Below are 21815 nucleotides of genomic sequence, written 5' to 3'. Positions count from 1 at the left end.
ACCGTGCTATCTCCTCTTGCACTGCATGCGTTACAACCACTAGATCTTCCCAACTCCCTGTAGCTTGTGACCATTGTTGTTGCAGCTATTCCTGGAATGGTCTCATGTGTAGCCGTATATTGGGGACTAGGTGTATGCAGGACGCCATCATCCCCATGATCTTGCTCGCTGTCCTCACTGTCAGAGCTCGCTCCTTCTGGTACTGACGTGTCTCCTTCAGCAGGGCAAGTGTTCTCTTGTCGCTGGGGAACACTTTGCTCTGTATGGTGTTGATCTGTGTGCCTAGGAAGATCTTCACTTGTTCTGGTTCCATTGAGGATTTTCCCCAGTGTATTGAGAATCCCAGTTCCATTAGCATTTTTGTGACCCATTGTGCATGTTCCTTGCATTGTTTGTAGGAACTTTCTTTTTTGAGCCAGTCGTTGAGGTAGGGGTATAAATGAACCCCTTCCCTCCTTAGGTGCGCTGCCACAGCAGCGAGACACTTGGTGAAGATCCTTGATGCGGATTTTAGTCCGAAGGCCAGGGCCGTGAACTGGTAGTGTGCTTTGTTGATAGCAAATCTAGGTAGATGTTTGTGCTGTCTGTTCATGACAATGTGTAGGTAGGCGTCCTTTAGGTCTATGGTGGGCATAAAGTCCCCGTCCCTTATCTGAGGAATGACATTTTAAAGAGATGTCATCTTGAATTTTGGTGTTCTTATGTATTGGTTTAGGTACCGTAGGTCCAGGATGGGTCTTAGGGTTTCGTCTACCTTTGGTACGAGGAAGTAGTTTGAGTACACTCCCTTGTTTCTTTCTTTGAATGGTACTGTTTCTATGGCTTCCTTGTGGAGGAGTTCTTGTGCTTCCTCTGTGAGTAGCGCTAGTTCTTTTGCTGAGTGCGATTTTCTTTTTGGTTTCCTGTTTGGTAGTTTCTTTTCCAGTTCTATGCAGTATCCGAACTGTATGATGTTCAGTATCCATTTGTCTGTTGTTATTTTCTTCCATTCCCGAAAGAAGTGTTTTAGTCTGCCTCCTACTGGTGTTACATGTTTGTTGATATTTTGTCCGTGTAACCCTTTCTTGCTGACTTTGTTGTGCCCCTCCCCTAGAGGTGTCATGTGGGTGGGCACGGTTGGTGGTGCGGAGTCACTTTGAAGTGGGTTGCTGGCCCCCCCTTCTTGTTTGTCCTCGTCCATTCGCCCTCTCGTTAAAGGCTGGTATTGCCAGGTTTGTTTTTGCTGGCCCTGCTGTGCTTGGTTGTCGCCCTGGTAGCCCTGATGGAAAGTCTGATGTGACGTTTCCCTCTGGTTTCCCCCTCTTCCGTTTGGCCTCCGTGTTGGTGTGCCTCTCCTCATTCCTCTGAATTGCAAGGCCCCCATGGACCTTGCAGTTTCATTTTCCTTTTTGAGTTGGGTGAGTTTATCATCCACTGGTGCTCCGAACAGGGTTTCACCATTGAAGGGGGTGTTCAGGATGTTATTCTGTACTTCCGGCTTCAAACCTGATATTCTCAGCCAGGCATGCCTTCTCTCTGTGACCCCGATCATCATGAGCCTGCTGGACGTGTTCGCCACATCCAGGGCTGATTTCAGGCATGAGTTGGCTATATTCTTGCCTTCCTCCACCAGGTGTGTTGCCCTCTGTTGGTATTGCTCAGGGAGGTGTTTGAGCAGTTGTCCGACCTCGTCCCAATGCTGGTACGTATGCCTGTTGAGTAGGGCATTAGAGTTGGCAATTCGCCAGTGTACTGCTGCATTCCTCTCTATTTTCCTTCCAGTGAGGTATATCCTCTTACTCTCTTTGTCAGGTTGTGGGCCTGAGTTTGTGGGAACGTTGGCCCTTTTTCTGGCTGTTGCTGCAATGATGGAGTCAGCTGTGACGGATCCTGGATGTAGGGAGGGTCCTTAGAGGATTGTTTGTATTTTTTCTCTGTCGTGGGTGTGACAGACCTGCTGCAGCTTGCTGGTTCTTTGAATGCCTCTCACCCCTGGTCCAGGACACTTGGTAGCATGGGGAGGAATTGACTCCTGGTTTGAGTGGGGAGCAGGGTCTCTAGGAGGAAGCAGGCTTTTGGTTTTTCTTCCTCCAGTTTCACTCCATAAGCTGTTGCCGCGTTTCTGATGACCATGTTGTAAATCCCAATGTCATCTGGCAGCGAAGGCCTCGAAGGGTACATCTCCACGGCCTCTTTCGGGCTTTCGGCGTCCAGGTCCTGCCAATCCAGGACCTGTGCCACCGAGGATGCCAAGTCCAAACTTGTGCGCTGGTCTTCTTCGCCTTACTCCAAATAGTATAGGCCCTCTTCCTCTTGGTGTTCCTGGGGCTCAGGAGTGTTCGGCGGCTCTTCAGCGTCGAACTCCTCCTCAACTTTGACGATAGTCGTCGCCGGCTTTGACGGGATGGTGAGCCTCTTCATCCGCTCGTCGAATTCTCTTTTCCTTTGCAGGATGCTATTCATTTCGGTCTCGAGCCTTCCCTTTTTCCTTTCCATCTCGGCGGCCTGTTCGTCGTCGAGTGTTTCGGACGATCTCTTCGATGTAGACATCGACTTTGAAGAAGCCATCGGGTCCTTTCCCTTTGCCGTTGAGTGCTCCTTTTTCGTGGGCGAGCTTCGACGGCCTAGGCTTTTCGTGTGTTTTCGCCGCCTGGGAGTCCTTTTCGAAGGATCCACTGGGCTGTTTGTCCCTGGATGCAGCTGCTGCCATCAAACTTTTCGGTGCCAGTGCTCCCTTCGTGGACTTAAACTCTGAGAGTCTGACTCAGGCTTTCGAGAGTCTGTCTGGGTTTTAGGGGTCGACGTCTCTCCTACCTCTTTTGTAGTTTTCTTATCGGTCTCTACAACCGTAAAATCATCTGGTACCTTGGCAATGTTGTCCTCTTCGTCACTGGAGAGGCTCAAGTCCTGAAGCGATGAGGTTGGCCTTTTCCTTGCATGCTGTGGTTGGCTATCATCTGCCTCTCTCAAATCCTGGGGGTCTTCGGGGTGAAGACGGAGCAGGCGTTGCAATCCTTGCTTTCGTGGTAGACCGGCAGGCAGAGTTTGCAAACCGGGCGCTGGTCCTTCTACGCGTACTTGTGGTGGCAATTGCGGCAGAATTTGCACGGAGTCTTGTCCATTCCTGCGCTCAGGGGGCCCCCTGTGTGGGCATTCTCCGTTAGACGTCGAAGTATTCGAAGTTCTCCTCCTTCTTCGTCGTCCCGGCTCGGTGGTCTTGTTCCTGGATGTATTCTCCAAACTTTTTCGGTAGATTTCAGCTTTTTCCTTCTTCTTTTCTCCAAAAACTTTGGAACTTCTCAGTGACGATCCAGACCCAATATCGGAAAAAAGAATCTGAAGATGGCGCCCAAAGGTGGGAGCTTCCGCAGGAAGCGTGCCGGCGTCACAGGAAGTACACCAGAAGGTGGGACGTCAACGCCCACCTGGGCTACGAAAAAATAAAAAAAGGAAAGAAAAGACTACGATTCCGGACCCAACCACTAGACCGCGGAATAATGCACAGCATAGTGAATCCAGAAAGATTCACGCTGCAAAAGTAAACTTCTTGGAGTGAGTGTACAGCTGTCAGAACATATATAGATATATTTGTCTGTATATACATTAGTCAGAGCGAATGTACATTTGGTAGAGGTCAGTTCCAGGTCTACGGATATTTCCTGAAGTGGAGATTTGATTAGCTTTCTCATTATGCGTGCTCATAATGGCTTTGTGGAGTACTTCATGTGACATTTTTGTCCGATGATCATCAGCTACAAATGTGCTGTGCTGTGCAAGCCTAAAAATCGTTTTCGTTCTAAAACAGATTGAGCGACATTTTCTACCATTTGCCTATGTCTAGATAAACCCAAAATGTAGGACACATTTTGTGTAATTAGAGTGAACGAGCACCAGTCCCAGATGACTGCAAGTCAGTGTTGATTTCTTCCTCGGCTATTAACGCCAACAGCTACAAGGTAAATGTTGAGTTACTCTTGCTTTTATGTGTTTTTTAACCCAATTTTAACATTAAGCATAGCTCAAATTAACTGAAAACTTGCTTTAAATTATTTACACCTTCAGAATGTTCACCAATAACCAAATAGATAATCCATATGCCGGATCCTGCCCAATGGCGAGGAGCGTCGCCCCACTGGTTACGAGCCAGCAGCTGAAAAATAAAACAATATTTTATTATCATTTCATTTTCAAGCTGCTGGCTGAGCCAGCGTGTGTAGGGAGGGGCAGGGCCAGGCCTTGGGGGGGGGGGGGATGGATTGGTATCTGCACTTCTAAGTGCACATGTCTGTTTGGCCGGCCATCTTAGGCCGTCCAAACAGGCAGGCGCAGTTAGTTTTCTCCAACCCAGCGGTATTGTACAGCCGGGTTGTAGAAACAGCATAGAGTCCCTGTGCCTGAGCGAGTGTTAAACCAGCCCGTTCAGACTAATCCCTGCGCTGCCCTCATGCTTCCCACAGGATTGTTAATAACATGAGAGCAGTGCTGGAACTGCACAAGGAGTCTCTGATGCTGTCCCAGTGTCTGTTGGGATCAGAAGCAGAGGGACACCGAAGCACGAGGAAGCCGGCAGCTTCAGGTAAGTCTTTTTTCTTTTTTTTAAATTATTATTATCAACCCCCAAGCACTCTCCCTCCAGTAGTACCCCCCCAATCCCCCTCCACCCGCCAGACAATTTTTTGTTTGTGTCAGCCACCACTGGCATATGCACATTTATATGTTATCGAAGTGCTACGTTTGGGACTGACAGAGCAAAGATAGAATAATTACATTATCAACAAGGGTTCCTAGATTAAGGAGTGATCTAAAGATATGAACTATCACAAGTATAACATTATAGTTCCCTCTTATGTACAGATACTATTATTTCTGCTACAATTAGTCAGGACAGGGGCCCATGGGATTCTTTTGGAAAAATCATGACTTATTTAGTCCCAAAGCAATCCACCATTTTGAGTACATAAAGTAAGGTATTATTAATGAATAGACTTGTATAAACAAATAGCGAACACATTTATTAAACAAACATTAATCAAGGAACCAATAAATTTACCACTCACATTAGGTGAGGGCTCCAGCATGTTGTCCCCATGCCACCCAGAAACTGGCACAAAGGGTACGGTGGCGGGGTTATAGCCGATTTTCTTGATGTAGGCGCTGACTTCCTTGACAATCTCATCATAGCGTTTCTCGCTGTATGGGGGCTCTGTTGAGTCCATCTTGTTGACGCCCACAATGAGCTGCTTGACTCCCAAGGTGTAGGCCAGGAGGGCGTGCTCACGGGTCTGGCCGTTCTTGGAGATGCCGGCTTCAAATTCACCAACGCCCGCAGCTACTATCAAGACAGCACAGTCTGCCTGGGTGCACAAAACAGAGACAAACAGAACATTAACATTACTCATGGAAAAGGCTGCACCCATGCATGGATGCTCTGATCCCCAAACTACAAGAGAATCACAGTTCCTAAAAGAGAACATATTCACATGAGCTTTTGCACAACTGTATCCAGGCGAAAAAAGAAAGCTCACTTGACATGACCACAAGCTTTCTAAACACGTAGGCAGGATGTGTCCAATATCCCAAGTCCAACCCCGCCCACCTCTTTTCTTTCATTTAAGCCATGATCCAGTTTCAAGGAGTCTACCCAACTCATTGCAGCAAGTTTTAATGACTATCAATAATCAACAAACTATCATTCTACATCTGCTCATTACCACAGCAGCTCAACACTAGCTCCACTGATGAACAGTGCATCACACCCTCAACAATGCTATTACCTATTTGACATAATCCCAATCCGACTGAGCGATACCTCAACAACGGAGTGTCATCACAGTGACTCTCCCTAACTCCACAAATTACCAATACAGAAAACCTCCAACACTCTCATTCACCAATGCAGCCGACCCTGGCTCCCCAAAAATGACTGCAAGTCTTCCCCAGCTAAGCCATTCATGGAAAATGCCCACCCTCTGCTCTTCTTGTCACATCTTCAGCTTGGTAAAATATGTACTAATCATCATTGCTGCTTATAATAAGTTCAGCCACTCAGTAGACAGTCCACATCATCCAAGGATGCTTGGATCCGCTTCTGAGGTCAGAGCTACAGCTTCAAGCAGTAAAAGGGTTCCAGCCCAAGCATCAACCACTTCTGCACATTCCCATTAAAGCTATTTACTAATGAACAGTGGCGGCTGATGACATTTGAAAGTGGCAGGGCGTAAAAGTTGCGTATGAGTCTTACATCGCGAGCGTGCGAATTGCGCAAGGGTGACCAACAGAAAGGGTGTTTGGAAGGCTGCTGAGAACCCCTTACCTTCAACCCGCCCATTTATATATTGCCATATAAGTGTTGGTGGAGATTCTGCCACAGAGCACAGGGTGCCAGCTATCCAGAAAGGGGTGTTGAGGGGTAAAGAAACTCTCCTCACCTGGTCCCTGGTCACCTCTGCCCGCTGTTTGATCCTCAATGATTGGTGCCGGATGCTGAAAGAGAGGTGCAGCTCTCAGACACCCTCGTTCTTCCCTCTCTGGCCCGTCTTCGCCTCTGCCCTCCTCGTGGTTGTACCAGAGCACTCACTCTCCTGGGCGCACCTCCCCGCCAGCCCCACACTCCCTGTTCAGTACGACTTGTGGATAATGTAAATGTGGATTATGCAGTTTGATGTGTGCTGGTGACAAGCATGGAAGGGGTTAAAGAAACATAAACATTGTGAGACATTGAGGTGACCGCGTGAGGAAAGAGAACGGGGTACCAGCGCGGACTCGCACCAGCTGTTGTGTTCAAGTGATGGGAGCGTCGAGCGAATCACGGAAACAGAAACACTCGAGACACAGGCGGGACAGGAGCAGACACCCGTCCAACCGCCCAACGCATAGTAGTGTCATGTGAGGAGTGCGGGAAGGGGTGACTGCAAGAGGCGCTGCAGTTTGAACTCTCTGAGTGGATTGGTGGTTGACAAATATGTGTTGTCTTCCGTAATCACAGTACAATACACATAATAAACGCATGCTCAATACTGTAACCAGCCTGCATTGAAACATAAGTGAGGAGACAATCCCAATAAAAGCGCGGTCAGGAGGAGGCACCAAGATCATTCACTCTCATTCCCTCACGGCGGAGGTCAGAGGTCAGCCCAAATGGTAAAGAAATATAAAAAACTTACCTTGGCTTCCCGACTCGAGTCCCGTCCCGATACTGCAGTGCAGACTCCCGCCTTCCTGGATTTAGAATGCCCGTGCCGCAGCTGCGTCTGACGTGGTCGTGTGGGCTCTCATCGTCATTGGAGGCTGCAGGCAGCCTCCCTCCCCTCCATGGCAGCCAGCGCTGATTGGTTCGGCCGGCTGCCTTAACTGCGTCATTTCTCCGAGTCTGCATCCTGCAGAACGAAGAATGGGAGGAGGCTTGGGGGAGCGGCTTGCCCACTGTTGCTAATACTGTCTGTTTGGACAGCCTCTCAGGCTGTCCAAACAGTCAGTATTAATAACAGAGGGCAAGCCACTCCCCTAAGCCACTCCCCCCTGCCCTGAGGCTCGAGATAGTAACCAGGAAGTTCGCTGCTTTCTCGCCATGCGAGAAGGGCAGGCAGAAACAAATGGTAGTTCTAAATAAATAACTACCATTTGTTTCTGCCTTCTTCTCGCACGGCGAGAAATCAGGTGGGGCGGCGCCCAAACGCCCCCATGTAGAAACCGCCGCTGCTAATGAATCAGAACATCAACTCCACCTAACTGCTGATGAAAACACTTCTCCTATCCAACTCTAACGCCAACAGTCAACCCTAAACTTTAACTTTACCCCCCTCAACACTAAGCTCCAGTCGCGGCCGGTATGACTCGCGGGTAGGGGTTCATACGGGGAGCGGTCCGTGCGGGTGGGAGGTTTAACTAATTTTTTTTTAAAGTTACAAAAACATACCTTTGCCGGCCCATCCCGAGTCGTCGGTCTGCATCATCCGACAAAAGGAAGCAGCCGAAGGCAGCCACCCTCCCATCCCCTAAGCCAATCACAATACTGCAATGAAAGGGTTGTGATTGGCTGGGACGCCAATCCCACAGGTGTCTATGGGGAGACCATGTTCTCTTTGTTGGCTGCATGTAGCCTACATAGAGAAAATGCAGAGTGTGTATGACTGGTTTGGTCGGCCCTGGGGCCAACCAAGCAGTCAGCTCCCACAACAGTGGGCAAACCATTCCTCCCCTGCCCTCCAGCAATCACGACCATTTGCCCGCCCCAAACAAACCCTGCCTTCTGCTTTCTCGCAGTACGAGAAGCCAAAACATAAAATGGTATTTAAAATACCATTTTATGTTTCTGCTTCTCGACTTCGGAAAGCAGTGGGGCGACGCTCCTCCGCCCACATGGAGGAGCCGCCCCTGCTAAGCTCAGATATTACCAATTACACTACGTTACCTCTCCAACTCAGCAAATCATGATTGTAAACTAGAATCAAATCCACTAGTAACCATTCTACTATGAACACTGCCGACCATCTGCCAACGTCTGTACAGCTCCCCCTCCACTATTTATTATGGTAGAACAATCCAAGTTCTATATGTATCATTGTAGTCTAACATCTGATACCCAAAACATTACCAAAACATATAGAGCTCCATCTCCATACTCATAGATCCAATCATAGCTCAAACTACCACTAAGCCAAGCTGATCTCCACCACTTCTTAGCAAACATTTTATTCTACCTTGGATGCACCTGACATCTCTACAACCCAACTCCATTGATAACCACTGCAGAAGAACTTATAAGCCAACCAGTCAACCACAAGCTCAGCTGCTGGAGTCCAACAAGTTCCAGAAAGTATCACTGTAACCAAACCATGGCTCTAACAATAACTCAACTCACATTTAGGAATGTTAAAGTAAATATATGTAGATATAATATAACATAACTTAACACCAATCACCTTGACAGGCAGTGTCATTCATAGTAACACCCTCCTGAGGTCTCTTCAGTATCTCACCTGGGAGGTGCCAGTGATCATGTTCTTGATGAAGTCTCTATGGCCCGGGGCATCAATAATTGTAATGTAGTACTTGTTGGTCTCAAATTTCCATAAGGAGATGTCAATGGTGATGCCCCTTTCACGTTCGGCTTTCAGCTTGTCCAGCACCCAGGCGTACTTGAAGGAGCCTTTCCCCATCTGAAGGCCAATGAGAAAGACACAGTTCAACAAAGAAAGAAAAGAAAGAGCAGATATAAGGGCCGATTATGATGGCGGACGGACCTGAGTCCGTCCATCACCATAGAGTAGGAGGGAACCTCCGCATGGCCTGCGGAGTTCCTTCCTGTGCAATTAGGATGTGACCGCCACCCTGGCGGTCACATCCTCTTTTTTTACCATTGCGGCGGGTGCGGCTTCAAGCTGCATCCGCCGCAATGGTAAAAATGCATACATTGCATTTGTATGCAGAAAGCGGCAGGCACCGTGCGGTGCCTGCCGATTTCTGCATACAAATGCAGGGGGGTACCATAGGTACCCCCCATGTGCACCCCCCACCCCCCCTTCACCCAGGGGGCCCTCTACGGGCCCCCGCAGTGAAGTTACACATGCTTTTCCACGGCGGAAAACCTGCCGCGGAAAAGCATTTTAAACAGCCCATCCAAATATGGCTGACGGTGTCTGAGACACACCCTCCCCATATTAGAGCTTTTCCGCCGCGGTTATAAGCCAACCGCGGCGGAAAAGCTGCGGACGGAAACCAGGACCCACCAGCCATCCTAATGTGGCGGTGGGTCTTTGGTGGGTCCGCTGCAGTTTTTCCGCATCCTCCGGGCCGGCGGTGGCTTCCGCCGGCCCGGAGGATGCGGAAAAACCTCAATCGTAATAGGCCCCTTAGTTTCATTTTCTGGTATTATGGATGTGATTCTGCAAATATTCGGAATTCCTTGTAAAACACCTCACTATGAAATACCTGCATGCTTTAAAAAGACAAGGCAAGCTCATAATACTACCATTATTAAAACAGAACTGTAAACAGAGTTGGAAAAATAATCCATTCCCCAGTACAACTATATACAATATCCCTTCTAGTATAATCTATAACATGGAGGTACCCTAATACTCCATGCTTGAAACACATAGAATCTGGAATATACAGGAAACTCCCACTCCTTCGAATGAAGGTCATCGTACCACTCATTGTAACAGACTCAGATTGTTAGAGTGGAAATCCCCTCCTATCACCTGAGATAATTTCCATTCATTTGGTTGTAACTTTTGTTTCTATAATCTCAATGCTTCTCTCAAGTTCCAACTCATAAGCAACCACTGACGCTTGAGAGGGTACGTCGCGATCTGCCCGTGGCACTTCGTAAAGAGGGGAAATCGCTCAAGAGCCCAGGGGTATTTGTGACCACGGAACCTCACCTCAGCAGCTTCCTTCTCAAACTTCTCGATAGTCCTCTTGTCGATGCCCCCGCATTTATAGATGAGGTGGCCGGTGGTGGTGGACTTGCCAGAATCCACATGCCCGATGACTACGATGTTAATGTGGGTCTTTTCCTTCCCCATCTTGTCCCCTTTTTCCTGCTGTACCGGTCTGCTGTATCTTCAGGTGTCAACCTTTGGGACCAGCTGGAGAATAACAAAGCATTACAACCAGGTTTCATTCAATTACAGATGTATTCAATTGGAGAGATCAATATGAGTATGCATTACGGCAGCAGATCGAGACACGTCAGAACATGCATAGAAGCTCACCTCCCATGCACTATTTAACAGACCAATGGTGACGCCAACTGGAGTGATTAAAGAAGAATATTAGCTGGGCTTTCCCAGCTTTGTAGCTTCAGTGGGGTGCTTGGGGTGTTACACCCCCCCTAATGAATGTATTTGTTCATAAATAGTTGGGTATAGGTGCTTTAAGTTGGCTATGGTGAGTTGTTTGTTGGATTTTACTTGGGAATTTTTGCATACATGCACAGACAAAAACACACACACACTCTCTTGTCTCTGTTTTGAAGGACTTCAAAATGGTTCCCACATCCCCCCGCATGCTGTGCTTCTCAGATAATTTATTTTTTCATGAAATGCCAGCGTGATTGTTAGAAAAATGTAAGCTCACCCCCCCCCCTCCTAATTTTACTGACTGAGCTACGCCCCTGGGCATTCCATTCTCACATACGCAACGTCAAATCCAGAGTAAATTCAACTGGACTTTGTGCCCTGCTTTGAAACCACTGTGTGTTGTATGTATGTATGTATGTATGTATTTATTGCTTATTGAGCGCAGCTGTCACCCAAAGGGTATCCTGGCGCTGAGACCTATCCATACATCTGTTAAATAAGCTACATTACTCTGGGGAACAAGTGGGTCTTAAGGTCCTTTTTAAACGTAGGCAGATCATGGCAACTCCTCAGTGCCAGAGGAAGAGTATTCCACAACGTGGCGGCCGTAAAACTAAAGGCACGACCACCCATCCTCACTCTATTTATCCTGGGGACCCTTACCAGGAACGCCGAAGAGGATCTCAGAGGTCTGGCTGCCTGATACCAGGAGAAGAGATTCTGAAGAGGTATTGGTCCCAGTCCATGCAGGGCCCTAAAAACAAGACATAGAGCTTTAAATGCAATTCTCTGCTGGACTGGAAGCCAATGAAGATCGGCCAGAGCTGCCGATGAAGAGGCGGACCGCGGTCGAGACAAGGCCAATTTAGCGGCCATATTCTGGATCCTTTGGAGCTTGAGGACCAGAGTCTTCGGGGCACCCAGAAGTAGTGTGTTACAGTAGTCTAACCTACTGAGGATGGAACTACGCACTACCTCTGCTCTGGAGCCCCGAGGAAGAAGTGGCAAGATTTTCCGTAGGGCACGGAGCAAGCCCATACACGTCGCTGCCGTCTTATTTACGGAAGCATCAAGCTGCAAATTGGGTTCAAATAGAACTCCCAAATTGCGAGCTGATTCTGCAGCCTCCACCGAACCCGGGATGGACGTTGGCCAGAAGTCAGCCGGTAATGTACGAGGAGTTCGGTCCAAGGAGCAGTAAAGTACCTCCGTTTTTGACCCATTGAATTGCAACGCGTTGGCTCGCAACCATGCTGCTGTTGCCGACATACAACGGTGAAAGGCATCCCTTGAAATAATCTCCGATCCCTCGAATGAAAAAATCAACTGAGTGTCATCAGCATAATTGATGACTGATATGCCGAATTACTTTATCAGTGCTACCAAGGGACGGAGATATATATTAAATAGGATCGGACTAATCGCCGATCCTTGAGGGACTCCTTGTTTTACCTGCCGAGTGGCTGATCGAAATGGTGGTAATGCCACGGCTTGTTGTCTGTTGTCCAAGTAAGAAGTGAGCCAGTCTAGGGCCAGACCACTCACTCCCGCATTCCGAAGACGGCCGAGTAATACCTCATGGTCCACCGTGTCGAACGCGGCCGACATGTCAAGTAGCACCAAAAATGCAGACTTGCCCTTGTCGACTCGCGTTCGCAGATCATCCAGCACGGTGACCAAGGCCGTCTCGGTGCCGTGAGCTGGACTAAAGCCAAATTGTGCAGCATCCAGGCAGATATTTGTTTCCAGGCAGTTGGATAAAGCTCTTGTGACCCATCTCTCGAGAATTTTTATCGCGAATTGTAGTAGCGAAATCGGCCTGTAATTAGCCGAACAGAGAGGGTCCAAAGAGGCCTTTTTCAACAAAGGTGTTACAATTGCCATCTATCAGCTGTCTGGGACTGTCGCTGTAGTCAATGATTGACAACAAATGGAGTGCAAAGGAGGGAAAAGCTCATCTTGAAATGCCTTCCAGATCTTATGAGGCATTGGATCAAGCGGTGATCCTGAGGATACGCTATTAGCCAGGATGACAAATTCCTCTAGCGAGGGAACAGGAAAACCGGACAGCTGAGGCAGACCTTCCTTGCTAATCGCCCATTCGGATCCCAAGTTGTCAGAGGAATCCGAAAGAGAGACTGTAGGTGTCACAGACTGTTCAGGTCTTTTAAGTCCAGTCAGGATAGTCCTGATTTTCTCCTCAAATGCAAGGGCCAGCGAGTCGCACAATTCCTGCGAGGCCGGAATAGTAGACGCAGTACAAGGCGGGTCAGACAAAGTCTTAACCAGCCTGAACAGAGTCTGGGATTTGTTAGGGGCCTTCGCCAGAGTGTCTTCTAGGAACTTAGCTTTTGCGATTCTTAACTGGGCCTTGTATTCATGCAGGGCTACTTTATAAGCCGCCTTATCCTGCTCCCTATATCCTCTCCTCCATGTATGCTCCGCCTGTTTACAGCGAAGTTTAAACTGTCCAAGATCTTCACTGAACCAGGCATTTAAGCCTCTAGGCCTGTCTCTCACCTTACGCAAAGGAGCCAGTTCATCGAGAGATGATACAATATGCCGGCAGAGAGATGCATAGCTCTTGTCCACATTCTCCTCCACCTGAAAGATTCCCGGTAGCAGTGCGATTCGACTCGGCTCCCTAAGGAGGCGGTTCCATTGCCGATTCAGCTTCCTGCTGCCCGGTTTGTTAGGTCTCCACGGGGCAGGCATGAGAAAGGACATAACAATCAATGAATGATCAGTCCAACCCTGATCTACGACCTTTTCCACCACGACTAAGTTCTTATCAGCAAATACCAAATCTAATGTATGCCCCATGTCATGGGTGGGTACCAGGACCAATTGAGCAAGTTGAATATTGCTACATGCTTGGCAAAGTTCTCGAAAAGCCAAGTCATGAGGACCAGAAGGTCACAGGTTAAAGTCACCCAATACTAAGAAGTTGGTATGAGAGTTAGAAAGGTCGTAGACCAAATCGATCAGGGCTTGAAGGGCTGTCGTGGGTAAAGAGGGCGGTCTGTAGCATAAAAGGCCTGTTACCAGAGTACCTCCCTGAGCCGCGATGGAGAAGCCCATAAGCTCAAACCCTGCTACCTCTTTAACCGCCAATTCGGCCAAGGAGATCGAATCTCTAAAAATGTAACCTACCCCACCACCCCAACCCGAAGTGCGGGGAATATGCCTTATCAGATAGCCAAGCGGGCAGGCCCAGCCCAATTCCATGCCACAGTCCTTCGTGGCCCAAGTTTCCGTCACGAACAATATATCCAGCTGAGACGTTTCTATTAGTAGTGCAATCTCAGCATAGTGCTTTATAAGAGAGCGAGCATTCAACAGACCGCAGGACAAAGTCTTGTGCGGGGTGGGTATGGGCAAACAATTCTCACTACCAGCCTTAGGCTCCAAACCCTCAGTAGAAGCAGGGCAGGAATCAGCCGGATAAGGAGGGGCAGGTGCGCCAGAAGCGCCCGGGACGCGAACGGGCGCAAACGGGCTTACCTCTGGTGCACCTCCGGCGCATCTATGGCGCTTCCGCTGCGCGTCTGCCTACACATCTCAGTTATACTATTACACCGCGCGGGCTTCTGGCTGCTAGAGCCTCTGACCCCAACCAATATGGCGCCTGAGAATATCCCAGAGCGTCAGTACCTACCCAAGATGGCGGACGGATCACCAGGACCAGGGACCCTACTATCTAAGTCCCACAAAGAGCGGGTGAGGGCACAATTTATATGCAGGTAAGCCTGTCTATGCCCCAAGTGACAGCAGTAGCAAGCACCCAGCAAAACCACAACAGGAGCAGCAGCGCAAATACGGCGACGCAAAATTAAAACAAACGAACTGAGTGCAGGTTAAAATCTATAGTAGTCTATAGTAATGCGCGTGATGGCAGGAAAGATGTGCCTTGTCAAGGCCTTGATGGGGGTGCTAAGGCTGCAGCAACATTGCCTGAAACTGCCCCGTGTAACTTATAAGGTGGATATCAACCCACCTCCACTACAATTACAAACAGGTAGTTGGGTGTTACCCTGCCTCAAGATTTGCAGTGGGCCATTCAGAAGACATATGGTGGCCACTTTAGGATTGAATAGTTAAAATCAATGTGATGTGATTGAAAAGTTAAATACATTTCTTCATTGATCTGGGCTTGTATTTAAAAACAATTGGAGGGAAACTAATTGTACCAGCATTTCTGTTGAAATAAATCTCCATCAAGCCAAAGATAGATCCCCATGCAATTTTGAAACAGGGACTTGTAATTTACTGAGTCTGAAATGCCTGGGATATTTGAGTGCTCTGGTAAAAGAAGCGGCACAACCTTCCATGTCTTGTTGTATGGGCTGAGGATAACAGCCTTTGAGGCCCGTCTGAATGATTTTTCCATCTGTATTGTCCCATCAGCACCAATTGGATAACCCACATCTAGGTATGCATGAACAAGTACAGGTTTATGGGCGGCTGAAGAGAATTACTTAATAGATTGATCACAATCGGAAACACCCTACTCATGAGCGTCAGCCATTTTGGAATGTAGCCATTTTTACATCTTCAATGAAAATCAAAGTCATGAATCTAGGAGAACTGCTAGCCCTAAAAGCAGATGCCATCAAGGGAGAGGATGATCAAGCACCCTATCAAATGGATCCATGGACCACAGCCGTGCCCAGGGACCAACAAATCGGTAGCATAAAGAGCAGTGGCCTAAGCATAGCTTTAAAAAACAGGAACAGCCAGAGTAAGTACCTTAAGTGACAAGTCAACATACATTTTAACAGTTGATAGCCAGAGAAAAATTCCCAAAACACAACAGCCTGAGGATCAATCTTTTAAAGTGACAGTCAATGTATAACTGTTATCAGCTGACGACCATGGGACAGAGCTCATAAGTAACAACGAGAGGTTTTAGCTGAAGCATAACTGGAAAAGCTGGTGTAGTGAGTAGTTTTACAAGTTTAGTGTTCAAATAATTTTATTGGAGTTTAAACACAAGAAAAGTACACGTAGTAAATGCAATGAGTGATACAGGCTAGGCAAGACATAACATATATAAAAAAATAAGGGAGCAAGGAGCATAAAAACTCCAAAACACATTTGAAAAGAATTAAGAGTCGCAGATTGATAAGTCATGTATCACAAAATAAATCGAACGGGGTATATGGGGGGAAAAGAAAAGGGGTGGGACAGGAGAATAGGGAAGTTTAACAATAAACAACCTATATCAGCAAGGGCACATCACTAAATTGCAAGAGCAATTGTGACACAAGCTGCCTGTGCGTTGATCAAGAAAGTGACCTCCGCCAAGGTCACTCAAGAAGGACATTGTCTCAAATGTTGTTAGACATGTCCAGGATTTTTAGAATTAATTTTTCATTACGGGGTAACATCTGAGCAGAATGTTTCCCAATCTAGGTTGATTGTGATGGGACCAACCTACTCCTTGGAAGGTGTTGGTTAACTTTCCTACCAGATGCCCTTGGAAGACATTGAAAAATGACATTCATTTCTATTAAAGGATGTAGCATTTCTGAATGCACTTTATCTACAAACATGGTCCATTTTGAGCTCTTCCCCTTTTTCAGAGTGGCAGGGACTAGGAAGTGCTACTTTATTCAGCGGCGGCTCCTTCACAATAGCGGAGGAGCGTCGCCTCACTGGCTCAGAGCAAGCAGCTGAAAAGTAATACTATGTTATAGTATTGTTTTATTGGTCAGCTGCTGGCTGAGCCAGCGTGTACAGGGAGGGGTGGAGCCAGAGCATGGTATGGGGAGGGGAGAGGAGAGGAGGAGTGGTAGATGTGAAATTTTAAGTGCACATGTCAGCTTGGCCGGATGCCTCATGGGCACTTAGGTTTCTCCAACCCAGATGTATTCCACAGCCAGGTTGGAGAAACAGCACAGAGTCCCTGTTCCTAAGGGAGCGTTAATCCAGGCCGCTCAGGCCAATTCCCACGTTGTTCTCATGCTTGAGAGCAGTGCAGGGATTGGATGGGGAGTCTGTGATGCTGTCCCAGGGACTGCTGGGACCAGGAACAAAGAAGTGCGAGGCAGCCAGCAGCACCAGGTAAGGCATTTATTTTACTTTAATTTTAACCCCCCCGCCCCCAAGGTGCTTCCCCCGCACACTCTTCCTGGCAACCACCACCAACCAGCGTCACCACTCCTTATCTGTGTCAACCGCCATGTGATACATTATTTTTATTTTTGTAGAATGCACAGTCCGTTCTTCCATTATTTTGGCCACAAACTGCTGTAAATCTACTATAGCTACTTAAGTCATCTTACACTACGGTAACTTAAAAGCTTTTGTATAGAGCCCCAAGTAACACAATCTCGGTTTTGCTTCCATCCATATACACATTCATCCACCCCCTTTGTTCATCCATGCATTCGACAATGCGGATACAACTCAATTGGAAGAGTGTCTGGAGGAAGCAGTCATAATTACATGAAACAGACTTTGTGGTTTCCCTGTAGGCTCGTCTCCTGCCCGTAGAATGCTACCACAATTGTCTTCGGGGTGTTACTACTACACTTGCAACAGGAAGTGAAGCATTTCTTCACCCGCAGCAGAAAGCCCTAAGAAAGATTTTGCCGCCTGGTGGAGGATACACACTTTTTGCTTTGCTAATTGTGCATATAAATTAAGGCATCTGCAATAATATACCCATACTTATTTAACACTAAATAAATGGTTCTGTAAAAGATATGCTTTGAAGTAAACATTATTTTATGTCCAAAGATACTATTCATAAAAAGTTCCGAACAAGTCAACTTTGTGAGAATTTGTCTGCAAATATTTTCAGCCTGGCCAGGGTTCGATTATAGTTGGCAATGAACTAAACAATGAGCTGGGAGTGCAGCAAAATAGTTTCTTTAAGTGAAGTTGAAGGTACACAGGAAAGTAAGCAGTCGGTGCATAGGGAGAAAACCGGGAACGTCACAGAATTTTCTGGTGAAAACAAATCGATACCCTTATGCTCTCTAGGTTTGAGTGGGAGCCCCTCTGGCAGGCTCTTCAGTTCCATACATCTTCAGAAGACCCATCTCTCTTTGTGCTTTCAGGGCCCTTGTTACAAGCTAGGAAACAAAAAGGGTCTTGGCTAATAAACTCAGCAAGGCTGAGCCAATGTAAACTATAACAAAACAACACAATTGCCAGTGCTGAGAAAGTTATTTACACAAACTAATGGAATATACAGTGTACATGACAATGACATGGACACTTGCTTTATGAATTGCAACTTTTTAATTTTTCTTTTTTTCTTGCAACCTATTCAGTTCTGCATCTTTTTGATTTTGTGCATGGGAATACAAAACATTCTATGTACATATATATACAAACATGAAATACAAATAAACACACAATAAGGTATGTACAGTGAGTTCACAACTTACATGCAACACATTTGTGGCCATCCATTCATACAAGACATACACACTGGTCCCAGTGTCAAAATAAACTTTTTTGTACAACAAATGAATAGTCCGTTCTTTGACCTATCTGACATTCAATTATAATAGTTGTACGGCAAGCAAAAAAGTCTTTCTACAGGTTCCTCAAGATTATTTCAAAAAAATCAGGGGAATGACCCGGGACCTGGTCGGTCGACGCGTTTCGAACCCTGTGACTGGCAGGGTTCTCCTCAGGACCAAACAATAACTTTAGCGTTGGGTCATGGCTCCAACAGGTAATTGTATTCCACAAAATGCAAGGAGTGGTTTGGGGGGGAAGCTGCGCTGTAACAGAGTTATCGGGGAAAATCTTCCGAGGGTCTGGTTCTATGTTGGAATATCGTTTCGTTGGTGGAGCTCCGCGTTAATTCCCAAAGTTGAACTCTTCGCTACTGCCGGGTAGGCTTCGCCCGTGAATGCGGTTCTTAAACCAATGTCGTTAGACGTTAGTCATGCTCCGTGCTGGTTCTAGAAATGGACCGCTTATCGTACTGTTCGCAGTAGCGAAGAGTTCAACTTTGAGAATTAACGCGGAGCTCCACCAACGAAACGATATTCCAACATAGAACCAGACCCTCGGGAGATTTTCCCCGATAACTCTGTTACAGCGCAGCTTCCCCCCCAAACCACTCCTTGCATTTTGTGGAATACAATTACCTGTTGGAGCCATGACCCAACGCTAAAGTTATTGTTTGGTCCTGACGAGAACCCTGCCAGTCACAGGGTTCGAAACGTGTCGACCGACCAGGTCCCGGGTCATTCCCCTGATTTTTTTGAAATAATCTTGAGGAACCTGTAGAAAGACTTTTTTGCTGGCCTTACAACTATTATAATTGAATGTCAGATAGGTCAAAGAACGGACTATTCATTTGTTGTACAAAAAAGTTTATTTTGACACTGGGACCAGTGTGTATGTCTTGTATGAATGGATGGCCACGAATGTGTTGCATGTAAGTTGTGAACTCACTGTACATACCTTATTGTGTGTTTATTTGTATTTCATGTTTGTATATATATGTACATAGAATGTTTTGTATTCCCATGCACAAAATCAAAAAGATGCAGAACTGAATAGGTTGCAAGAAAAAAAGAAAAATTAAAAAGTTGCAATTCATAAAGCAAGTGTCCATGTCATTGTCATGTACACTGTATATTCCATTAGCTTGTTACAAGCTGGCATTTCCAGTGTAAACATCTGTGATACATTCCAGCCAGAGGTCCAAATGCATACAGATCCAGGAATCATTCTCAGGTGCCTCCAGTACCCAACTTACTTACACCCCAATCTGTTTTGGGGCAGTGTCAGAGGGCAGGAAGTCTGGAAGAAAAGTTGCAAGCAGTCAAACTTTGAAAAGTTGATGGAAATGATTGATGGTTGTGGATGATGGTTTTAACTAATCTGATGCAATAAACTTGACTGGATGGAAATGGTTGGAGCTTTGAGAGCCTGATGTTTACACTCTTCTCTTGGCAAAGGTCCATTGCCTTTGGGTATTATCTGACAGCAACAACAAGGGCCCTCTTTTACCATCACCGCCTATGCTTTTCTTACATATGAAATCGCATTGTAGCTTTCTATAATTGTGAACTAAACTTAGTAAGGTTCAAGGTGTTGGAAGAGATGTATATTTTAGTGCATGCTTCACAGTGCTTCATTTGTAAAAAAAAAACACAAAAAACTAAGGGCCGATTATGATGGCGGACGGACCTGAGTCCGTCCGCCACCATAGAGTAGGAGGGACCGTCCGCAGAGGCTGCGGCGGTCCCTCCGTGCAGATTAGGATGTGACCGCCAGGGTGGCGGTCACATCCTCAATCTTTAACATTGCGGCGGGTGCAGCTTCAAGCTGCACCCGCTGCAATGTTAAAAATGCATGCACTGCATTTGCGTGCACAAAGTAGCAGGCACCGCGCGGTGCCTGACGCTTTGTCCACGCACATGCAGGGGGGTACCATAGGTACCCCCCATGTGCACCCCCCACCCCCCTGTCACCAAGGGGGCCCGCAACGGGCCCCCGAAGTCAATGTCCGTATGCTTTTCCACGGCGGAAAAGCCGCCGTGGGAAAGCATATGATTTCCACTATCCTAATATGGCTGGCGGTGTCTGATAGACACCGCCAGCCATGTCAGAGCTTTTCCGCCGCGGTCGGAAGGCGACCGCGGCGGAAAAGCTGTGGACGGATTTTGAGACCCACCGCCATCCTAATTTGGCGGTGGGTCTTTTGTGCCTTCACAGCGGTTTTCCCACATCCTCCGGGCCAGCGGTGGCTTCCGCCGGCCCGGAGGATGCGGGAAAACCATGGGCCCGATTCACAGAACTAACTTAAGACAAAATCCTAAACTTACTCCTTTTGGTATTCACAGAAGTTAGGATTTTGTCTTAAGTTTGTCTTAAGACAGACTTAAGACAGACTTAAGTTAGGATTTTGTCTTAAGTCTGTCTTAAGTTTGTCTTAAGACAAACTTAAGACAAAATCCTAACTTCTGTGAATACCAAAAGGAGTAAGTTTAGGATTTTGTCTTAAGTTAGTTCTGTGAATCGGCCCCCATGATCCTAATCGAGCCCTAAATGTCAGGGCTGTTGTCTGGAGGCCTCTGCAGCTTGCACCACCCATTGTCCCGGCCAGCGCTGCCGGAGACAGTACAAACACACCTTGAACATCACACTACTTCAAGTGTGGCATTTCTGACTATTCCAGGCCCCCAAACTATAAGAATGGCTTGGGTGGCCGATGCTAGGCATTGTAATGTATATTAAATTAATAAGCAACTGTTGGTCTGCTCTTTTCTAAGAAAAATAGTGCCACTATGTGGCAGGAATCATAAGACCCAATGTTGGCATTAGGTGTCAGGTGCCGAGCACCGGAAATCACCAGCTCAAAATAAGCACTGGGCTTCAGCATATAGTGAAAATGCCCTGGCTGGCATGCCAGCGTGCTACAGACCGATACAAAAGGGGATAATGGACGTCACCTACTTCTAAACGTCTACTAACACCATAATGCATATGCAATGTTCAGCTAAATGGTGTGCCTGGTTGTAGTTCTCACACCTGACAAAGAGGATCTTGAAAGATCAACAGACGCCAGCTCATAGTACACTACAAAACTTAATTATGGGCCTGATTCACAGAATTAACTTTAGACAAAATCCTAAACTCACTACCATTTTGATATTCACAGAAGGCACTTACTCCTTTTGATATTCACAGAAGGCACTTACTCATTTTGGTTTTCACAGAAGGCACTTACTCATCAATGAGTAAGTGCCGTCTGTGAATACCAAATGAGTAAATGGTAGTAAGTTTAGGATTTTGTCTTAAGTTACTTCTTGTGACAAATATAGAGCAATAAATGTATCATTTTAATATAGCATCACAGTGGTTTTATTAAATATATGTTTGATACTCTAATAAATGAGACATTTTTACATATAATGAAGTTCAGTGTGTAGATAATGGAGTGAATATATTTGAGAGTGTCAACGAGAGTGCAAGACTTTATTCTGTGGAATATATTATTAGAATAAGTGACACAAGAGGGACTTTCTTTTGTTTTGATGGTAAAGTGACCCT

The 21815-nt window shown here is 46.8% G+C and overlaps 1 protein-coding gene across 2 annotated transcripts in view; it reads right to left on the bottom strand.

Moving 5' to 3' along the window:
* EEF1A2 (eukaryotic translation elongation factor 1 alpha 2) overlaps window positions 1-21815 on the bottom strand; it is a 69677-nt gene that overhangs the window by 21820 nt on the left and 26042 nt on the right. For both annotated transcript variants that reach the window (XM_086932810.1, XM_086932811.1), the window contains exons 2-4: window positions 10365-10571; window positions 8958-9137; window positions 5037-5333 (exon numbers count right to left, since the gene is read on the bottom strand). In XM_086932810.1, coding sequence (XP_086788936.1) covers window positions 5037-5333; window positions 8958-9137; window positions 10365-10508 — 621 coding nt within the window. In that variant the 5' untranslated portion in view covers window positions 10509-10571. The remainder of the gene's footprint in view (window positions 1-5036; window positions 5334-8957; window positions 9138-10364; window positions 10572-21815) is intronic.

Source organism: Lissotriton vulgaris, chromosome 7 (genome assembly GCF_964263255.1).
Source record: "Lissotriton vulgaris chromosome 7, aLisVul1.2, whole genome shotgun sequence".
NCBI lineage: Eukaryota > Metazoa > Chordata > Amphibia > Caudata > Salamandridae > Lissotriton > Lissotriton vulgaris.
The sequence above is the reverse complement of the archived record's forward strand: the minus strand, read 5'-3'. Positions and strand labels throughout refer to the sequence as shown.